The sequence below is a fragment of the Typopeltis vanoorti genome, chromosome 18, assembly GCF_054136105.1.
Source record: "Typopeltis vanoorti isolate ZY-2024b chromosome 18, IOZ_Tvanoo_1.0, whole genome shotgun sequence".
NCBI classification, from domain to species: Eukaryota; Metazoa; Arthropoda; class Arachnida; order Uropygi; family Thelyphonidae; genus Typopeltis; species Typopeltis vanoorti.
The window spans coordinates 59612389-59636255 of record NC_143566.1 but is presented as its reverse complement, the minus strand read 5'-3'; the positions used below and the strand labels follow the sequence as shown (position 1 = coordinate 59636255).

Here is a 23867-nt window from a genome sequence, read left to right as displayed (position 1 = left end):
AAGAAAATAATACTATTTACTAACTTATTTGCTGATATTTCGCTGGTATTATATCCAGCATCTTCAGAGAACATAAACAGTATGCGAAATAACAACAATCTGGTATATCAACGGGACTAGTTGAAACAATTGCAACAGACCACACAAAGACTACAGTCCTAATTATTCAGCATCTATGTTGGATTACAAAAAAAAAACAGAAAGCAGATATTAATTAGGTCTTAAGATGACTGTCTCCCAAATTTTTGGTAAATTTATACAGCCATACTTGTTGAGGTTTGGAGTATGTTTCAAGGCTGTTGATTCCAACAGCAATCTCTCTAATGACTTATAACAACTTCTGTATAGCACTTTTGTTTTTTCTTATTGATCCTGTGTGCAGGGGTATCTAAGGATTGGTCTGCTAGACCCAGCTTAAACGACAGTGCTGGATGTATTTGTTATGTTCACTGAGGCAGATGTCCACAGTTCTTCCTGTCTATCCATAGTAAGCTCGATCACACGAGTAGGGTACTTTGTAGACTCCTGGATGTGATAAAGATGCCGTCCTTGGGTGAAACAGATTAGAGTTGCTAATTTGACACACAATCTGAATACAGTGCATAGTTGATATTTATTGAGAATTCTATATATCTTTTCTGATGTACCTTTAATGTAGGGATGGTGACTGTTTTGTTGTATTCTCCATGGTGGATAGTAGGGGTGTTTCTTGGGAGGATTTAGTATTTTGTCTACCTTATGGAGATTATAGCCATTGGCTAAGAAGGCATGACGTGAGTGAGTTCAGCAGTGAGAGCATTGTCATTGGAACAAATCGCTCTAGCTCTGTGCGTTAGTGTTTTTAGGATACCATATGGATGATGGTGTGACTGTTTGTGCAACTATCTCCCTGTATGTGTGGGTTTTCTATAAACTGAAAAAGATAAGGCACCATCTGGAAGATGTGTGATTAGTGTATCCAAGGAAGGGCAGACGGTCATTAGCTTCAAGTTCCATTGTGAAGTGGATTTTTGGGTGTCGGCTATTTAAATGTGCTAAGAATGTATCCAATGTGTCTGGATCATGTGGCCGGATAGCAAACACATCATCAACATAGCAGCCAAAGCACTGGTTTGAGATTGAGAGCTAGCTTTTCTAAGTGTTCTACGTAGAAATTGGTTAAGGGAGGGGAGCTCATTGCTGTCCCATCTAACTGTTTGTACATTTTCCTTTCCATGTAAAATAGCCTGCATGGACTAAGTTTAAATAGTTAAAATATATCAGGGGAAAAGTGTGACTTTAGTAAATTAAAGATACCCAACTCTTAAGTCTCCATGGGATAATGAAGGAATGAGGAAGATTGGCTCTTCTGGAATTAGCCAACCAAATTGTTTTCTGTATTAATAAACTGCACAAAAATGAGTACAACATGATGAAATATCATGTTAGCTAGGATAGTACCTGCTTAAACAAGTTTCCATCTGTTTTTGTCAGGAGAACAGGAAGACAAGTAGTGAAAAATAGGTCATCATTGTGGAAGACCTACCTATCAGTGGAAAAGAACTAGTAAAAGAACATAATTGATTTACAATGAGAGAAAGAGGGTTAAATGGGTGAGATAATGCTAATAATAACTAAGCTGTTATATTTGAACAAACTAGTGATCAGGGAAAGGAAGGCATAGCTATAGTATTCAAGGTTAAACAACTTCGATGACAGCAGTTTCAAGTAGAGGGATGTGGACACCGATGGTCCTAAAGGAGGTTCCACTAAGAAAGGAGTGGAGGAATTTTTTTTTTTTTTTTTGAGTCATTAGAACAATTAGCATAAAATATAAAAGTTATTCTTGGACACCTAAACAGCAACATAGGAAATAAATAATCAGACACCAGAAATATTTAGAGAAAAGAGCATAGCTCATAATAAATGGTAACACCACCTGCTGATTTTTTGTTCATGATGCAGGCTAGTTATTACTAATGATTTCTTCTAATACAAAGATGTGAATAAATTCATAAGGAAAACATACACAAGAAATATAGAAAATTTTTAAAAATGATAAAATCAATAGCAAGACAAAAATGAATATTATATTGGAAAGAAAAATTATGCACAGAAATTTTTAAAAAAATCTTAAGTTCAGCATTTGCAGAGGTAAACTGTAGACTAAAATATACAAATGTTGATAGAGAAATAGTGAGAGTCTGGAAACAAGCACCTAATTGTATAGATTTATTGAATGGCAAAATCTAAATTAAAAATTCATCGATTTGGTCAGGAGAGCATGTGGTGAGGGATGTGGAACTTAAAAACAGAAAAATCAGAACATAAAAGTTCATTCCAGAAGTTAAACAGGCAGTCCTGGAAGAGAAGAATTATCAAATTGTTCCTATAAAATATAAGATAGCTATGTATAAACATATTTAAACAAAAGTAAAAATAAGGTAAGCAAGATACAAAAAAAAAAATAATAATAAATAACTCAATAAAATATGTGTATATGTATTAGTTGACATAGAATGACAGCTTTATATAATTAGGATTAATGTTTGACCAAGAAGGAGAGGGCATTAATGTGTGAAGATAATGTAGTCAGTCAGCTTAAGGCTGTGAAAGCAAAAAAAAAAGTACAGTAAGATCTCCAGTTAACACTATTTTGTTTTAGCAAATGATCACTAAAATGGTAATTTCCCAAAGTTGCCACGGTATATGCTTCTCCCAAATTCTCTGGCTTCAAGCGATAATGCAATGTACTGTAAATTCCTTAGTTATTTGATGTGCTTGGTATGAATATGCATGTTAAGTTATTAAACAGTGCATAATGTTTGAATTGGTTAAAAATAATTTCTTCTTTCTTGAGCCAATAACATATAGCAAAAATGGTGAAAGTGAAAAATCAAAGATGCAAAGAAAAAGCATTTCCCAGGCTATAATATTGCAAGTGTAATGGTTAGAGGCAGGTGAATGTCAAGTTTATTATAAGTGCTTCTTTAAACTTGGCAACTTCTGCTATAAGAATAATTATGAAAAATGCAGATGAAGAAATGGGGTGATGGGGAAGAAACTGTACTTTGGGTGATGAATGAACTCAATGTAGCATGACTCAGGTTATGAACTGAATTCTGAAGCAGGCTGGTTGTTATGGAAGAAATAATTACTACCGAGAGCTCTTTTATGGGCAAAAAAGGAAATAACATTCTGAGAGTGTTGTCATCTTCAGGATATCAATGTTCTCAGAAGCCCTTCATATAAAATGTAAAACTATAGATACATTATATAATTCTATATATAATAATAATGTTGAATATAAGTGTATTATTATTCTGTTCATGTTTTCCTTTCCTTTTTTATATATAAGGTTAAAATGACCCTGTTCAGCACATTAATTTAGCACTCTAAATTCTAAGAAAATTTATCCTGATTGTTATCCAGGGCCTTAGTGTATTATTATTAACCACTGAACTGGCCTTGATGTGTGTATACACAGCGGTAATTATTTGGATGCAAAGTGTCCATTGAAGTTAATATAACATTTGAAAACTATTGAAATAACATAGATACAAAGCTTATATTTTATCTATGAGGCTGTTCGAATGGTTAAGAGAGTGTTTTTTTTGGGTGTATATCTTTCCAGGTATTAAAACACATATTAACCTATTTTCAGTTTGCATTATTGAGTGTGCTGTTTTTTATTTGAATGATGTGGTTTTTTTTGGTACCAATTTATTGTCTATCTTATATCTAACTGTGCTTGTATCCATCATGGCAGCCAACAAATCTAACACGTTGTGAGCTTGCCACCATTTAAAGACTACTTTATTCATGGCAGTGGCACACTCAGGACTTAATCTTGGGGAGGGGGGAGGAAGGCAAGTTGAACAGATACAAATATTTTTAATGCAAATCCAATAAAATTCATCAGGTGATTATAAAAATTTATTTAAAGAATAAAATCCACTTTTCTTTTCTTTTTACAAAGCTCTTGAATTAATTACTTGAGTCCTGGTTACAATAATCTCTGTGTGTGTGTGTGTGTGTGTGTGTGTGTGTGTGTGTATATATATATATATATATATATATATATAGCAAAGCCTGTCAGTTCAATCGTGATTGTGTCATGGTAGATCTTAAATAGGTTTCTAAAAGGCATAAGGTAGAAAATGACCTTTCATTGACACGTTACCTCAAGCATTGAAAATATTTTTAATAAGTTATAGATGTTAGGATATATCATTTTGTCACATTTCGAAACTACATCAATGGCATTTTTGCATGGATCATTTTTTTTTTTAAATAAGTTAGCTATACAGTTACTCTGGATTTAGAGAAAGATATCATCATCAAATTCCTGACATGTACCCTCAAGGGGTGTACAGGATATGATAGTACTACATGAAAAATTTACATCATTACTAACATCATTAAAATCTACAATTTTCCTCCAAATCAGTCTGTTACTTGTCAAGACTCCAACATTATCAGATCTTGTATTTCTATCGTCTAAGACGCTTTGTATCATATCAATCCACCTATATCTTGGTCTTTCTCTGGATCGTTTTCCTGCCAACCTGGCAGAGAACACTTGTTTTGCTAATCTTTCCTCGCACATTCTGCTTAAGTGACCATACCACCTGAGATTTGCTCTGCTAATGCATTCCTGTGTTATATTACATGGTTTTCTATCTTATCGTCTGCTGCACCATTGTAATATTATGAGTTTTCTTTATTTAACCTCTCTATTTGTTGTATAATATTTCTTTCTTTATCCTTGGCTTCTATAATTTTATTCGTTAAACTTTAACCTTATCTTTTTTCTTTCATGTACTCAGTTAATCTTATTTTCCTTTCTCTACTTTCAGTATTCTTTCCCTATGCCGGAGATCTCTAGAAATTTATTTAATAACTAGCTGCGCCACTAAAGTTCTCCAAATGGCATAAGAAATTATTTATACTTCCAGTAAAGTTCCTCCTCTATAATTATATACAGTTGTGGCTAACTTTTACTCAAAATTTGTACCAAATTCCAATCTACCCTGCTCACAGGATTGGTTTTTTTTTGAGAACAGTGCAGTTGCGAAAAAGATCAGACAGCACTCCTTTTAAATATAACAAACATGTTTATTTTATACTAAAACAGTAATACAAGGTATGCACTAAAAGGATGCTGCTCTCCTTTCCTCTCTAAGCTAAGCACACACAAAAGAAACATAATATAGGACAAATTCTTAGGCATGCAACAAATACTAATGACTTAAATTATTAAACAATTAAATTAGATAACTATTAACTATCAGCACATTTACAGTTTAGGAATTTCCATGCTTTGATTAATTATAATCTCCAATCCCAACCTTCACATAAAAATATAACATTCTTCAGGCAAACTACTTCTCATGACATTATATTTCTTAATTCTATAATCTTGTCAGTTCTTCTGAAGCATTTCTTTACAATACAGCGTAAGTTAAAATTTTCATTAATGTCTTGCAATTACTTTAAAACAGATTCTCTCTATGTGAGCAAATATTCAATCTAATGTATATAGCAGTTCTATGAATTGTCTTTCTAAACAGTCCTTCACATCATAAATAAAAAAGTTTTGCAACAAAATTCAACTCCCATGACTCCTCCATAGGTACAATGCACTTAGTCATATTTCCTTTATATCCTCCACTATGCTAGGGCTTGATCTATCACTTTAGATGTTTTATGGACACTGTGTTCTCCTCTGGAGTTTCTCGCGGGGCTGGAGCGCGATCTTCTGGCATTGTAGGCACTCGGATGTAAGGTCTGACGGTCAAGGCTTTGTCATCCTGGTCCTGGGCCGCTATTTGCTCTGTAAGGTTTCGCCTCCGGTTACACTCCACGACTTCATCCGGGATCTGGCGTAGTCCATGGATCGACTCCCTTCTTTTCTCCTGGCATCAAATCTGCCGATGCCTGATAGTCGATTCTATGAGTCTTTTATTTGGCTTCTCACAGGACCCCAGCGCAAAGGTTTCAGACCCCAGATATTCCCACGCATACTTTGAATTAAGGTCTGAGACCCCCGTACCTTTCACGTGCAAACGCTATCCTTCTAGAAAGTGCAGACTTCTAGATCTCCCTGAAGTGTACATTTAATCCCTTTTACAGCATAGCATAACAGCTTCTGATGTATACCGCCCTCTTTTGCTATTCACCTTGAAGACGGTATCGGACTGCTTTGGTTACAATAGGATTCTTTTTCACCCAATACTAAGTGATAACATCAAATGCATTTCTGAATTATAAACTATTGTCCCTGAACTTCTATTTTAAGATATCTGTTTACTCTATTCTAGCATGTTTAATTCCTCTGGGTCTCTATAGATGGGCTTTGGTATTTACTTACATAGATAAATTCGAACATATTTCTGATTTATAGGGCATTTTCCCTTGAACTACATATTCATGTATCTTCTGTTTACACAGTATCATGCTAATTTTTCTTGGCTAATTTATATGGGCTGTTAGTATTATTTACATATAAAATTTACAAGTTTACTTTTTGTGAATTTTTTGATGTGACTTCTGTAAAAGTCTGCAATAAAATTTTTGGAAAAATTATGACGCTGCATCGAATTTTACACCTGGATGATGACAATGTCAAGTTCTTTCCTAATATACTCATTTTTAATATGATATTGCCATTGATGTGCCATCTGTTCATGCCTCTAATCTTTCTCAGGACTCTCATTTCTGCAGTCTCTAGTCTTTGGTCAAGTGTTTTACTTCTGACCCAGCTCTCAGAAACAAAGTTAAAACTGGTTTGAATACTGTCTTGTTTACAGCTAATTTAGTGTTCCAACTAATTTCTCACTTATTCCATATGAATTTATTCAGTTGACTGCCTACCATACCAGCTTTGTTGATTCTGTTGTCTATTTCCATATTTAATTTACCATCTTCAGTAAAAATTGTGCCTAAGTAGCTGAAATGTTTTACTTGTTCCACAGGTTCCCCGTTGACAACACAGTTGACATTTTCAACAATTCTATCTATTTTCATTGTCTTTGTCTTTTTAATGCTGACCTTCATACCATATCTATTACAACAGTTATTCAATTTAGTCAGGGAATCTTTCAAACTTGTAGCAGATTTATTTAGAAGTATAACATCGTTCGCATAAGGCAAAGAGCTGACATTAACATCTCCAATTCTTATATCATGTTTAATACCACTTTCCTTCACAATGTGATCCATATAGATAATGAATAACAGAGGGAATAATGTACATCCTTGTCTCACACCAGATTTAACATTAAACCATCTTCCTGTACTTCCTTCAATTCTAACTGCTGACTTACAACTCAAACAAAGACTAAGTATTGCTTGATATAATGTCCCATTGACACCATATAACTAGCATATAGAATAGCTTCTCTCTTGGCACCTTGTCATATGCCTTTTTCCAGATCAACAAAACTTAAATACAGATCTTTGTTATATTCCCATGCTTTCTCAACTATTTGTCATAAAGTGAAGATCTGATCCTGACAGCCTCTATTTGGTCTGAATCCAGCTTGTTCTTCACCAAACTTTTCTTCCACAATTCTTCTCAACCGTTTCTCAAGCATACTTGCATAAATCTTACCGGGACCACTCAGTACGGAAATACCCCTGTAATTCTCACGTTCAGTTTTATTTCCCTTTTTATATAATGGGTACTTTACTCCAATCATCGGGAATTCGTCCCTCTGTCCAGGACTTCTGAACTATGCAGTGTAGCCACTGAAAGACTTTTATACCACCATACTTCAGCATTTCCGGTTGAATATCATCTACTCGTGCTGCTTTTCCACATTTCAAGCCTTCGATGGCTTTTTCTACTTCAAGTATGGATATGTATTCCTGATTGTATGCCTGTTGAGTGTTTTTTTTTTACCACTGTGCTATCACTGCTTGTTTCATTTAGCAATTTTTCGAAATAATTACTCCATACTTCAAGGATATCTTTTTCTCCTGTTTTCATGTCACCTTTATCATCTCTAACTCCTTTTACAGCACTCTTTCCTCCATTTCTAAGCTTCTTCAACAACCTCCAGAATATCTTACCACCTTCTTAATATTTATTTTCTATGTTCTTGCCAAAGTCCTCCCATGACTTTTGTTTAACTCGTTTTACACAGTGTTTCGCTTTCTTACATTTGTCTCTGTATTCTCTAAGAGTAAAAGCTGACTTATTTGCCAGGAACTTTTGATATGCTTTCTTCTTTTCCTTCACTGAATCTTTACTTTAACTTCCTGTGTCCACCATGGATTTCTAATTTTTCTATCCTTGAGGACAACCTCACCATATGCCTCTCTGGCTGAGTCAATCAGGGTTTTCTTCAAGGCTTGCCATTAAATCTCCAAGGTTTGGTTCCTGTTCTCAAACTCTTTCATTTTTTCTTCAATAATCTTTGTGTATTTTAGTCTACAGTTCACATCTGAGAGCTGCTCAACTTTTATTCGCTTTAAAACTTTCTTACATGTTATTCTTTTCAATATGAAATTGAATTTTATCCTGCTCAAGACTAAATAGTGATCGTTTCCAATTTCAAATCCTCTGTGCACTCTTGTGTCCTGCACCAGGGCGAAAACATCACTATCAACAATAACATAATCAATGAGACTTTTCTTATTCCTTGCCTCTTCTCTCCATGTGAATTTGTGCATATTTTTATGTTGGAACATGGTGTTAGTAATAACCAGTCCATGTCCTGAGCAGAAATCCAACAGGTATTTACCATTATTATTAGCTTTGCTCTTTTCTCCAAATTTTCCCAAAACATTTTTGTATGTCTGACAATCACTTCCTACTCTGCTATTTAGATCCCTAACAAGGACCAACTTTTTCTTTTTCATTGTGTCAAATGCTTTTTCTAAAGCATCAAAAAATTCCTTCACTTCTACCTTAGTAGAATCTTCTGTGAGATCATAGGCACAAATAGGTCTCATTGTCCAATTCCCTATTTTGATATTTGCCCACATCACTCTACTTGAGACTGCCTCACATTCAAGAAGATTAGCCTCGTATTTTGTGTTGAATACTATGGCTACTCCTTCTTTTCCTTGATTGTCCTTTCCTGAATATAACATTTTGTATTTATTGCTCAGAAAGATCACCAGTTTTTGTCTTTTTTGTTTCAGTCACCCCCCCCATTATGTCGATCTGGTACTTATCTAATTCTTCAGCTAGCTCCATTTCTTTGCCATTCAGGCTTCTTATGCTGATAGTACCGATCTTTAACTCTGGTGATGTTGAGTTGGAGTGTGCTTTCAGATTTGTTCCAGTAGCTGACTTTTCGCTGTTTGCCCTGGTTCCCTGGCAAAAACAACGGGGGCCTTGTTTAACCGGGCGACGCCCCAGCCGGCATGAAATTTTGTCATGTTGTACCATCATTTTCTGTATTGGTTTAAGCCAGTAAGAATACAATTTGGTTGGCTAAATCCCAAATTGCCAGAACATCCTTGTTCGTTCAGTATCCAAGTAGATACCCAACAGGGTGCACCACAAGAAGGTTCTCTGCATTCCTTTAAAGGCTATGTGGAGGTCTCCTCTCAGTCATATAGCTTTGACCTTTAAGCACCCCAGAGAAAGATGTTTGAAAGTTTATTTTTCACTTAGTTAGACTATAATAAATTTAGTTTAATCCTTTATCCAAGTGTGAGCAAACAAAGTTTGCGCTTGAAAATATCTTCAGGACTGAGATAAGGTAATACAACACCGGGGAACTCGCAGCAAAGGTGGATCAAGCTCTCAACTCCTTTTCTCAGTATCTCCCATAATGCACAGCACATCTCTTTGCAGACATGTATACTGGAAGGGCCACTACCCATACCGGTTTCGACCTTTATTGAGGTCTCGTCAGTGGGAGCCAGGCCCAGAGTGGAGATACTAAGGCAGAAGCAATAGGAGAGGGCATCTTTACCTATAGGAGTTGCCAAAAGGTGTGCCACCCACTGATGAGACCTCACTAAAGGTCGAAACCAGTATGGATAGTGGCTCTTCCCTTAATGCATAGCAGTATACATGTCCGCAAGGAGATGTGCTATGGATTATGGAAGATACTGAGACAAGGAGTTGAGAGCTTGATCCACCTTTGCTGCGAGTTTCCCGGTGTTATACTACCTTACCTCAGTCCTGAAGATATTTTCAGGTGCAAACTTTGTTTGCTCACACTTGGATAAAGGATTAAACTAAATTTATTATTAGCAATACAAATTCATTCAGAGCAGCCTGCTCTGGATGAACTTATATATAATATGAATATACTGTACCTTATGTAGGATTTGAACTCACAGCCTGTTATTTGGTGGGTAGGTGTGCCAACCAGGGCCAGTAAAAAAATTTTGCCTGTTTTGTTATGGGAGGGGGATTGAATTGTACCTATTGGTTGAACAGTATGCTATAGATAATAGAATTCAATGGAAAGTTATATTGGAGCAAACAATCTTGACCCTGTGTTAATGATTTGATGGCAGAAGTCAACCTGTTTGAATTAAAGAGGATACAAAACTTTTTTGATGTATATCTAAATATACAGCAAGAAAACGGTTATTTATTTTGATCCTTTAAATTTCATCTGACTTGTCATTATGCTTTTTTTGCTCTTAGTGCAGTGAAAAATCTTGAGATATAATAGTTGCAATATACACTAAGTTTCAGAATGAAATACCAATATGAATATTCCTTGTTGTCACACATGTTTATACTGCTTTGTAAGACAGATCTCTCTCTCTCTCTCTCTCTCCCTCCCTCCCTCCAGTCCAATGTGGAAATGATCAAAGAGTGTATAGGAGTTCAGATTAGTAGTATGGATGTTATATAAAGAGCTGCACAACCTGTTTCTATAGAAGTGGAGTGGCATACTAACCAAACATTTACAATGGTAATCACAGTGCAAAAATAATGCTGGTGTAAAAAAAACCCATCATAATCAGTTTATATGTGATGAATCAGGCTACACCTTTTTCTGATTTGATGTGCAACTACAGTTGTGATGAATGAGTGGGAAACATTTCATATCCAAGTACATCATCTCAGTTGTGGTTTTCTGGTGTGGGTCTAATGGTTTGACTTTTGGTTGTATAATTCCTGGAAGGATGAAAGGTGATGCTGGCCTGGTTGGCTGAGTGGTTAATGTATCTGCTCTCCAGCCAAAAGGCTGCAGATTCCAATCTCACTATGGACATGGATGTTTGTGATTGTCTGTGAAAAATACTAGTGTTGGTGGTCGGCGATAGATGGCATTGATGTAGATGATGAAGGTAATTGTGGTTGGTGGAAACAGAGCTGTAGAGTAGGTGCCCCTCCCTCGACGAGTCTTTGAACTACACATTATTAACACCTGGAGGTGTTAAGTAATAATAATATGCAACACTTCTGGATAATTTAATGCTTCCTACAATGCGACAGAGTTTTATGGAACATACCCTTGTACTTTTAACATAGATGTACATCATGTTGTACTTCAAGTGCTGTTGCCATATGGTTTGAAGAAAAGGTGAAAAAAACTTTACTTGCCAGCCAACAGTTCTCATTTCCTCTTCTACAACACCTTTGAAACAAACTGTTAAGTGCAGATTAGACTGTGCAGCCAGCAATGGTATATGGACTAGTCATGATGAAGGTGAAATGGTCCAAAATACCTGACTCATCACAAACTAAGAGCATGTTTGAAGGGTGGAAAATATGATGAAGTCAAAGAGGATCCACAAGCTATTGAGGTAGTGTGTAATTTAGGTTCACCTGAAATATAGTGCTGTTCCAGTACTTACTTCAAGATGGTGTGTTTAGATGAATCTGGCAGTTCAAAGTTGAAGTCTTCATGATTAAGCAGTTGTTTTAGCAATTGTATGCTCAAGTTGTCTTGCAGCTTCATGTCTTGACAAATATTTATAAAAGATCTGCATAGTATCATAGCTACACTTCCATGCCATTAGATTTGCCAGAAGGAGGATCATTACAGATGCAATTCTAGTGAATAACTAGTCTATCCCCCCCCCCCCATTTGATTTGATTCCAATGGTTGCTTAATCCTTGGTGTAAATATGTTTTTTTTTTTTTTTTTTTTTTTTTTTTTTTTTTTTTTTACTTCCAGGAAAAACTTGAGTTTTTAATCTCACAACTCAGCAAAATCAACCATAGAATACGCACAAGCACATGCACATAAATCTTAGAATTGGGATGTGGAGGCTAGCTGGCTGTCTACCAATTTCAGAATGTTAGGGCTAAAAGAATGCTACCTACTTTCTTTTGGAAAATGAATATGGCATTAGAGGATTTATTTTTTCTTTGCTAATTTATAAAATAATTTGTTTCTATATATATATTATATTTATCTAAGTATACTTACTATATGATCAAGAGCAGCAGTCACTTGGGCAAAGATAGGTTTTGCTTCAGCTTCTGAGAATTTTCCATAGGAAGAAATGCGATGGAAGAGTTCTCCTCCACTAGCGTACTCCATTATTAAGTAGATTCTAGTTAGTGTCTCAATGACTTCATAGAGTCGGATGATATGAGGATGGTGAAGTGTTTCCATGGAAATGATTTCTCTGGACAACATTTTTTGAGTTTTCTGATCTAATTTTGCTTTTTCAATTATTTTAACTGCAACTTTTTCTGTAAATAATAAGATGAATGAGTATTTAGTGATAATTCAATTTATTGTATTATACAGTAATGTTTTCTTTACAAATGAAGCCTTATTTTTAATTAGCATACATGTGAAATCCAATATAGTACTTGCTTAGTGATGACAATTGATACCTGTGTTTGCTGGAGAGCTTAATACTAAGTTTTGAATTGGATTTCAGACTTGATTAAACTTAATTCAAATACTGTAAATTTTATTTTAAGACCTGGCCTGCTTATCTTAAAGGGATGTAAAATGTTAAAGATTGTAACTTGTTAAAATGTGATAAAATGTCTCTGAATGGGCATGACGTCACTTATCATGGGATAGTAACTCATAAAAAGGTCTTGTTTGTTGTTTTTCAACAAACAGAAATATTATTATTATTATTATTATTATTATTTGACACCTCCAGGGAGTCCAAAGACTCATCGAGGGAGAGTGTGCCAACAGCATTGAACGATTGGTCCCCTTCCAACTACTAACCGCGCTCAAACTTACTTAACTGAGCCATTAGTAGCAGAGGCTCTACCAATTGACCAACCTTTGCCGCTGTCTCTACTAGTAGTAGTCATTTTTGCTGAAATAGCATAATCCTTATTGCAATAACTAGAGTGGAAATCACTTTACTTATAGATAATCATTACAAATTCAACCACCTCTGCTAAAAGGAAGTGCAACAGAAATCAGATTTAAGAGGATTATGGCAATTTTGAGAGATCTGAGGCTGAATCACTGTTTTAGTGTTTAGCAGTTGACTTTTTGACTACTTTTTTTTTAAAGTATACAGTCAAAGCTTGTTTTGAGACTATCTCCTGTCATGATGAAATTCAAATTAAAAAAAAAATCACTACGAATGTAATTAGAATCACATCAGTAATTATACAACATTGTTAGAAATCTACTTGTTAATAAATTACATAATTTAGATGCAGATTTTAAGGAAAATAAAGATGTGGCTAAAAATAGATGTTGTTCAGAAAAGGGCCGTCTGGTTAATGACACTTCTCTTACAGGCTATCATCAGCCACTATCCCATAGAAGATCACTTTCTGCATTGTCTCTCCTACAGATATTTCTATGGCCATTGTTCAGCAGATCGTATCCATTATGCCTCCCATTTCTGTCAGATTTAGAGGAACTTGTGCTATAGCTGCTGAACATCCTTTTACAGTAGAACTGCATACTCACTGTACGTACTGTTCCCAGTCATTTTTCATTCCTTCCACCTCAATTCTGCGGAATAATCTCCCTCACGAGGCATTTCCCAATGACTACAATCTTCAACAGTTTAAGAAGAATATCTACAGATTACTCTCCTAACCCTGTCCTCACTTGGCATCCATTTGCTATAACCTCGTCTGCCTTTTGTATGAGATAAATATATATATATATATAAAATAAATAAATGCAAATAAATTTGGTGATTCAGCATCATCACTAAGTGCAGTCAGGACCCTTATGTAAAAGTTTTGCATTTATCATTTTTGACAATTTGTAAGGGGAGATGCGAAAACATTGTTCTGGATAGATTTGCAATTTGAATAGAGTTAATAGTTCTTTAAAAATAAAGTAATGTCAAAACAAAAAAACTTTCTTGATAAATGAACTGACCATGCATGAAAATTATGTAAGAGAGAGTAATAGAAGTTCAGATATTTTGATTATTATTATTACCCAAGACCTCATGGAGTCAAAGACTCATCTGGGAGGTCCTTTTATCACACACACAGCTCATCATACCGTTATTTTTATAGGAGAAACATATTGTATATAAAACACAGAATAGTATCCTCTGCAGTCATAGTACATAATATAAGTGACCTGTTTACTATTCAGGTTGCATAATAACATGGAAAACATAAAGGTCAAACATAATTTTCAGAAAATCTACAAAATAAACAGAAACCCAACTTAAATTTTAAGAAGTGATGGTCATTCCCACTATTAGAAGCAGAAATGTGAATTATTAAAGATCGCAGTAAATTACAGGTAGCAGAAATTAGATTTTTGAGAACTATACATACCTTTATTCTAACAGGGGGGGGGGAGTAACCTTTTTAAGTGTGTGTGCCAAAATCACCAAATCTTTGATTCCAAATTTTCTCACGTGCCAACCAAAATTTTGGGGAACATATTATTTGGTTTCTTTTAAGTATTGGGAGAACCTTTTCAAATAATCAAAATCATACTAATGCGGTAAAATCGAAGAATATTTTAAGTCGTGTAAGATTGAATGAATGTAAAAATTAGTGACAGAATTTTTACTTAAAAGTCCTTCTACCCTGTTGGGTAGCATGGATATTTTTTATTTGCCTTTAAGTAATTCTAGCTGCCATATACAGCCACACAATTTAAAGACACAATTTTTAACATCAGCAAAAGAGTAAACAATAATTTATATATTTAGTTTAATCCTTTATCCAAGTGTAAGCAAACAAAGTTTGCACCTGAAGTATCTTCAGGACTGGGGAAACTTGTGGCAAAGGCGAACTGACTTCACATCACTTGCCTTAGTAAATATCAGTACACAATAATTCTGATTTTTTTTTTTTTTATAAAGATCAATCAGACCTAAATTTTTTCAAATTTTTCCAATATATTACAGTGCATAATCTCATAATCATTTTCCTTGCCTAAAGCACAATAAAAGAAAATAAAATTAAAGATATTATTTTATTAATTCTTAATCCCTTACGAGTAATACATAAAAATTACAGATAAAATAAAGTGTTATTTTACCTGCATAATATATTAAACAGAAGTTAATCTTTATCATTTTTAGCAGAAAACATCAAATCGAAAATAGAGAAAGGAAAATAGTGAATGTTTTATTTATTTAGAATCAATGAGACTTCTGCTGCTGCATTACTGATGACAGATATTTAAATTTATTTAAACCTATTTATTTTAAGGTTTATATTTTGTAACCTTTAGAGATATGCATGCGCTATTAGTTTCATTTGTAAGGCTACTCCTATTACGAGACTTAACAAAGTTCATCACTGAGAACAATGATTCATAAGAATATGTAGATGCAAAAATGGATAGTAATGCTGTTGCAAGGGTTCTTAAACATACAAAAGTTTTTGGAATAGTATTCCAAGTACTTAATTTTCTGAACTTCTCTCTGTTACTTACATCTGTCTCTAAGCTGAGATATTATTATTATTATAAAAAACCTCCATGGAATCAAAGACTCATAGTGGGAGGTCCACTATTATACATACAGTTTATCATACCGTGCCTTAAATATATTTACTGTCTCTGCGCTCACCACACTCTCGGGGAATGCATTCCAATTCTATCCATGCAAAAAACCTGTTCCTCACTCCCTTGCTCACAGCTTCCAGGGATGACCTCTAGTTCTCTTCCTATCTTCACACATTCTGTTCAAAAAAACTCCACAACATTTATCTGGTAATAACCTCATAACAGCTTACAGGGTGTTCGGGATAAATTTGACATATTTATAATTAATTATATTTTTCCATAAGTTACATGTATTAACACACACTTCTCTTCATTTAAAAGTTTGGACCCTTCTTCATTCATATACAAGATGTCAGAAAGGATGGATAGCTGGAACCCACCTGAATCATGGAAGAGAATAACTTGTATCATGATGATTCGTGCCCGCCATCAAAATAAGGATATTACGACTGCTGCCCAATGCTCCCTGAATACAGTAAAAACAATCAGGCATGAACTAGAGACTTGCAATGGTGACTACGAGGATGTAGCAAGAAGAAAGATCCCTAGCAGACGATCTGATTGCGTTCGTACAGCAGAATTCCTCGCAAATCTGCAGGAACAGGTGTTGAAGAACCCTGGCATTGGAATTCGGGCTTTGTTCGTGGAGTTGCTAACTGTAGTCAAGCCCTGGATAACAAGGGTAGCCAATGGTAGGCCGTATGTATGGCAGCAGGATTCGGCCCCTTGCCACACCTCTGGGAAAAGTCAAAAATGGTTGTCTGAAAATTTCTACGACTTCACCAGTCCAAATGTTTGGCCTCCAAACTCCCCAGACCTTAACCCCATGGATTATTTTGTATGGGGCACAGTTGAAAAAGACACCAATCGCACTTCCAGTAATACAAAAGCCCAGTTAATGGATAAAATTAAAACAGTTTTTGCTGCCCTTCCCAGGGAGACTGTAGCATCAGCTTGTTCGAGGTTCCGAAGCAGAATTGAAGCTGTGATCGATGCTAATGGTGGTTATTTTGAGTAAATCTTGTTGATAGTATTGTAATTAACTCTGCCTGTAATGTTTTTTTGTCAATTCATTAAATTTAATAGATACAAAGAAGATTTTCTTTTTCCTTACGAAACTGTCAAATTTATCCCGAACACCCTGTATATGTCTCGATCATATCCCTTCTCCTCCTTCTATCCACCAATTTCTGCAAATTGCATTCCATCTGTCTTCATGCTCAACACATCTTTATCTTTTTGAAAACCAGGTGACCAAATCTGTGCACAGTAATCCATACATGGCCTGATTAAAGCCTTGTATAAAGGAACCATAATAACCTTACTTCTACAATTCAGTGCCCTCTGCATCATTCCCATTATCCACTGTGTTGTCCTCAATTTTAGTAACATGTCCCCAAAATTTTAGGTCCTTGTATACAATCACTCCCAAATCTCTCATCTCCTCTATCACTTCCAAGATATTTCCACCTATTGTGTACTCTGCATCCCATTTCTGCTTCCCAAATTTCAAAACCTTACACTTTGCAACATTGAATTGACATCCCCACTCATTTACCTATTCAGCCAGTCTATTCGAGCCCTCTTGCAAAGCCAAAGCATCCGCTCTACTCCTGATAGTTCTCCCCAACTTTGCATCATCTGCAAACAACTGCATGTCACTATTCTGACCTCTCCAAATATCATTTACATACAAATTAAACAGCAATGGACCCAGAACAGACCCTTGGGGTATACCACTAGTAACTTTCCTCTTCTCGGATATCGCTCCTCCATAGACAACTCGTTGATACCTATCAGACAGCCAGTCTCCAATCCAGCGAACTAATCTACTGTTCGGCCCCATTCGTTCCAATTTAATTACCAGCTTGTCATGTGGCAATTTATCAAATGCCTTTGCAAAATCTAAATATACCACTATATGCAACACCCTTATCCAACGCATTTGTCACTTTATTATAAAAAAGTAAGCAGATTGCTAAAGCACAATCTTCCTTTAGTAAATCCATGCTGGCCACCAAAGAGTATTTTTCTGTTGTCAACCCAATTCTGAATCTTAGTCTTAATTAACTTCTCTAATACCTTAACCACCACTTTTAGACACACAGACTGGTCTATAATTCAAACCCCTGCCCTTATCACCTGCCTTATGAATTGGAACAATTTTATCCCATTTCCACTCCTTTGGAACTTGACCCAGTGAGAGACTAATGTTAAAAAGATATGCAAAAGCTGTTGTTAATTCTCATTCCCTCAAAACGCATGGTGAAATAGCATGAAGTCCTACAGCTTTATTTACATCAAGTCTATTCAATTCCTCATATACCTCCTGTTGACTTACTAACAGTTCCTTCTCCTCTTTCTTTCCCACTGCTTCCAAGTTCTGCATGATGTCACATTCATAAGAATGAAGTACCTTTATAAATTGCTCATTAAATATCTGAACTATATCCTCCGCAGGTTATCATTCCTCCATTTTCCCCAATCAATCTCATTCTACCATAATCATTTCTTTCTTTTTCTGTCCGCATATCGAAAAAACTCCTTAGGATTTTTTTTTTTTTGGTTGCTTTAGCTAACTGCTGCTCATATATCACACTTTTGCTACCAGATATAGATGGCCTGCTGGAAATAGGATGTTTGTTTCATTTTCTTATTACTAAAACAGTGGTTGTGTTTATTTCTTGCATTTTTATTTGGTATCGCTCTACTTAATAAAATTGTATTCTAGTAAGTTAAAATATACAACTCAGCAAAGATGTTGGATATGTATTTAATTGTTTAATTATTTTTTAAGATGAACTCTGGGTTGCGTGCCGGAAAAAAAGTCTGGCTTGCCACATTTGGCATGCATGCCGAGGGTTCCCCACCCCTGTTCTAACATCTTCATTCTCTAAAAAATGAAGACATTCAAAGAAATATGTTTATACAGGATGTAAAAATATTGACTACCAACAAAATATTGACCAAGGATATGCATTAGGAAAACCAATTGTGAGATGAAAGATCAGTAAAGCTGGAATAGGCAATGCTCAATCCTTGTTAAGAAGAAACATTATGTGACACCAGTGGCGCACTCAGGATTTAATCTTGGAGGGGGCTGAGCACTCAAGATTTAATCTTGGCGGGGAGGGTGGGGCAAGATGAGTAGACGATTTGAGAATACACACTATGCATTGCATACGAGCTATGACTGAGCATCTGCAGTGATCGCCAATACATGATACCAGTGATCTCCTCTGGCCCGGCTCGGGCAAACGAAGTAGCGGCTGAGCACTACTTTATACGCTTTGTGTTCACAGCAGCCAGGATTCCCGAGTGCTATAGGGTATTCTCACCTTATGTGATCACTAATTCATAAGTAGCGTAGAAATAGAAGACACAACATAAATTTAAAAAAATAATAATAATTTTAATTAGGAAAATATTTTTGGAAATTTTTCTAGTGTTTTTTTGGGGGGAAAGGGGGCATGGCCCCTTGGCCCCCTCCCTTGGTGCGCCAATGCGTGACACTTCCAATGACTCATCGAGCGGGCATTCCATACAACCACTACTCAAACCAACATTGAGACACAACGCTACTAACTATATGCAACGCCATCTACCGCCCACTATTTTTGACTGTAAATTGCGTGTTTAGTCTGGCCGAGTTTCCTGTATTTGGGATGAAAATTGTGGGATCGGCTATCTCATCTTCAACCAAAGAATATGAAGGTTCCTCTCGCGCGATGAGAATTGAGCGCAGGTCTTTCCAAGTTGAACAGCGCAATATCCGCTCGTTTCCCATTTTGCCCTACGTTAACGGTATGTTTTTTTGTTCTTTTATTTCTCAAACTGTATCTTATGCAAGATATAATTTCAGCGTTCATAACCACGCGTAAGCTGTTGCATTGCATTCGAATGTTGACATTTAATAAACGAATGTGAAAACGGTGTTCTGGATAGATTTGCAATTTGAATAGAGTTAAAGGTTGTTCAAATGTCAAAAGAAAAGGGAAAACTTTCTTGATAAATGAACTGACCATGCATGAAAATTACGTAAGAAAAAAAAAAAAAAATTCAAAACATGGATTTCGTCCAGCATTTCCTTACATCAGAGTGAGCACAAAAAAAAAAAAAGAAGTTAAATTGAAAAAAAATATGGCCTCGAATCAGACTCCTTGGAGATCCCTCTTAACAATAATAATAGCATGGAAGGTGAAATCCTATGTGAAATCAAATTTAAAAATTAAAGTGAAGTTGCACAATATTGCATTTTGATGAAATGAAATGTTTGGTTACCTTATTCTTTAGAAAGAAATAATTTATTTTTAAGATAAGATTTCTCTTGCCACCCTTGTAATTATTGCGACTATTTTTATTCGGCGGATCCACAGAATTTTGCCAACTTCAGAAGAGGTTTAAAATAAATCATAGCTTGTTTACACATTGTCCAGTTTCTTTCTGATATTTTTTAATATCCAAGTGATTTCTTTTCGCATTTTCAAACAACTTTTTTTTTATTTCAATGACGGACATCTGCTGTTCCAAATACTATATCCCCGCATTTTTACTCTATTTTGTATGCCTTAGGTTGAATCCAAAAGTGACTCATATCCAGTGGCAAATTCTCCACGCTTGCTGCGCAAGCTCATTAATTGAGAAAGAAGTAATATTATTTGTTAATAAATGCATGCATTTATAAACATTCCATTTAGGCTTTTATTTTTGTAGATAGAAAACGTCTTAAGCTTGCGCGGCAATTATTATTATTATTATTTGACACCTCCAGGGAGTCCTAAGACTCATTGAGGGAGGGCACCTACTCTACAGCTCTCCGTCTCAATCAGTCAACCTCACCCACAAACTACCTCATCTACACCAATGTCATCTACTGTACACCATCGCCACTATTATTTTCACAGACAATACAACATCCATGCCCACGGTGGGATTCGAACCCGCAGCCTTTTGGCTGGAGAGCGGATACGCTAACCACTCGGCCAACCAGGCTGGCAAATTGAGCTTTGCGTTGTGTATCGAAGGCCGATGCTTGCTCGTCTAGTCAAAGCTACCTTGTCTTGCTCGGTTGTAGGAGCTTTCAGTTCCTCGCAGCAGCACTGTGATTTCATGCGCGCGCATAGCCAGTTCACGTCGTCTCACTCTGTTACTTAAACACAGGCCATACGCAGTCAACGTAGCTCTAGCCAGTGAGCTTCAGCCAGCCTTTATAAGTGTGCGTGTTGCTTGGTTAAATTAAGTTACAACCAACTTTTTATGACGATGTTATTGACCAGTTCATAAAGAAGAACCGTAGGGTAGAATTTGTATTCAAGTAGTTAAATTGAAAAAGATAGAATATCATTTGTAAAAGAAATGTTGTATTTGTATGATTAAATGTACATAAATTTATAAATATATAGTTTTAAATGGCCAGTAATTCATTATTCCGCTAATCAGACTTCAATCACATCTCTCACTCCCTGAATAATAAGAGCAAGCATGAATTTCAAGACCATCATTCGCCCCCTGTTATACATAAAAATCTATACATAAAAATATACACATGTAGTGATATATGCATGTCCAAAATCGCCTGCCTTCTATAAAAAAAAATTACCTCAAAGTTTGCAAAAAATTAAAAACGGCTAATTTTGAAACCCGAGCGAAATTCTTCGAAGATAGCAATAAATCAAAATTGGTTCTATTCTGCTATTTTCTTTCCTTCAGCCTTTAAAAAAAAAAAAAAAAAAGAAGAAGAAGCAAAGTGCTTTTTAATATACGTGGGTGGTATGAAAAGTTCTCGGCTTCAACATAAATGACAACACTATCGGCAAGATTATTTTTTCTAAGTTGGTACATCTGTCCTAAGCATCGATGTGAAATTGCAAGTCATTCTATCAAGTAGTTTTTTATACAGCTGTTGGAAGCCAAAGTGTTATCTGTATCCCTTGAAATGGATAAAATTGAGTATCGTGCGGTTATTAAATTCTTTGTAAAAGAAGGTTCATCGCCAAAAGAAATTCATTCGAAGTTCATAAAAGTTTATGGCCACTCTTCTCCTTCGTTTTCGATAATTAAGAAATGGGCTGCCGAGTGTTTAAACGTGGCCGTACCAGCTTTGAAGATGATCCACGTGAGAGACGTCCAAAAAGTGTAACAACACTAGAAATCATTGATCAGTGCACGATATGGTATTGAATGACTGCCGAGTCAAAGTGCGTGAAATTGCTGAGACTACAAGAACGTGTAGGTTACATTTTGCATGAAGAATTGCAAATGAAAATGCTTTGCACAAGATGGGTGCCACACAGATCAAATACGCACTCGCATGAAAATCTTTGCTTGGAGCGTTTTAACAAGAATAAAACGATTTTGTACGTCGATGTATTACTATGGATGAGACTTGGATTTACCAATACACATCGGAGTCAAAACAGTGGACAGAAGCCGGTTGTTCAGCGCCAAAGAAGACAAGGTCATGGCATCTGTGTTTTGGGATGCTAAAGGCATATTGTTTAATAATTATTTGGAAAAGAGTAAAACAATAACTGGGGAATATTATTCCGATATTTTAACCAGACTAGACGAAAAAATTCGTGAGAAAAGACTCGGTTTGCAGAAGAAAAAAAATCTTTCATCAGAACAATGCACCTGCCCACCTCTGTGGACAGGTGCAATGTCCTAATGAAAGGTGCATTGGCTATGGGAAAATTAAGGGATCTGCACTATGAATTGTTGGAACATCCACCCTATTCCCCAGATTTGGCTCTCTCTGACTTCTGTCTCTTCCCAAAACTAAAACTCTTCCTCGCTGGTCAGTGTTTTTCTTCGAATCAAGAGGTGATTGCAGCTGCAGAGGGGTATATTGCAGATCTTACTGAGAACCACTGCAGGGACGGGATAATGGCGCTGGAGCATCGCTGGAATAAATGTATTTGTCTTAAGGGAGATTATGTTGAAAAATAAAAATTTTGAAATTATAAATTCGTTTTTTCATTGTTAGGCCGAGAACTTTTCAGACCACCCACGTACATCTTTCAGTATTTAGTACAACCGCCTAGCAAAGCAATTTTTAGCATCGTGTGGTATGCTACTGTATGTTGCAATAGCAAATTGGGAAGTAAAAAATGAATGATTGAATGCTTAAAAAATAACATTCATTTCATAAAGCGCCGAACGTTTGTGATATGAAATTACATTCCGTGTATTAGCTAAGTTGCTGGTATAAAAATGTATTTTTTTAAAAAATATTTTATTCTACTTTTATATTAATGCTGGTGACGTAAAAACTCTCAACATGTATTTTGCTTACTTCACACCACTCAGGAGCGCCTAAAAATTAAAAGATGCAACAAAAATGGTTTTCTTCATTTTTTCAGAAGGTTGAATTGATGAAAATAATAGAATGGGACTAATTTTGCTTTATAGTCACCTATTCATAACAATTTCATAAAAAAATAAATAATAAATTAATCAGCTAACGCCTTTTATTCAACAATTTCATTATTTCATGGCCCCCTCAACAAAACCTACGGCCCCTTGGGGGCCGCAGGTTTTCTTGAGGGGGCCATGAAATAATGAAAACAAATTTAAAATGTTATAAGACTAAGTAGATTTTTTTTATTTTAAAAGAAACGTATTTAACTTTTATTATTTCTTTTTTGTTATTTTTTATATTTTAATGGAAAAATTCACACATTGGTGTTGGTTCACAAACTTTGCTTCCTGCGTATTTCGGTGCTTAATGAATATTAGTAAATATTGCTTATTTATATGTTTCATTTCAAAGCAGTGGTTAATTGTATTTACTTCGAATGCTCTCCAGGGAAGCTCCAAATCTTCCTGTCCCTTTCATCACGCGTTCGTAATCAGGGACTGTTGATATTGACTTTATATACATATCAAAACTCGTTTTATATTATCACTGTCATCCGAGCTAGTTTTCTGTTACCAATAAAAGTTTCGCATATACTTCACACATGAAAAAAAGCTTAAACAAGTTCATGTGGGGAGATAGTAACTCGCTTGGAGTGGTAAACAACACCCCTC

At 35.6% G+C, this 23867-nt stretch overlaps 1 protein-coding gene across 3 annotated transcripts in view; it reads right to left on the bottom strand.

The window, feature by feature from the left end:
* Nucleotides 1-23867, bottom strand: part of LOC150096705 (serine/threonine-protein kinase NIM1-like) — a 93017-nt gene that overhangs the window by 8734 nt on the left and 60416 nt on the right. For all 3 annotated transcript variants that reach the window (XM_090408451.1, XM_090408452.1, XM_090408453.1), the window contains exon 4: nucleotides 12342-12610. In XM_090408451.1, the coding sequence (XP_090264577.1) occupies nucleotides 12342-12610 (269 nt within the window). The remainder of the gene's footprint in view (nucleotides 1-12341; nucleotides 12611-23867) is intronic.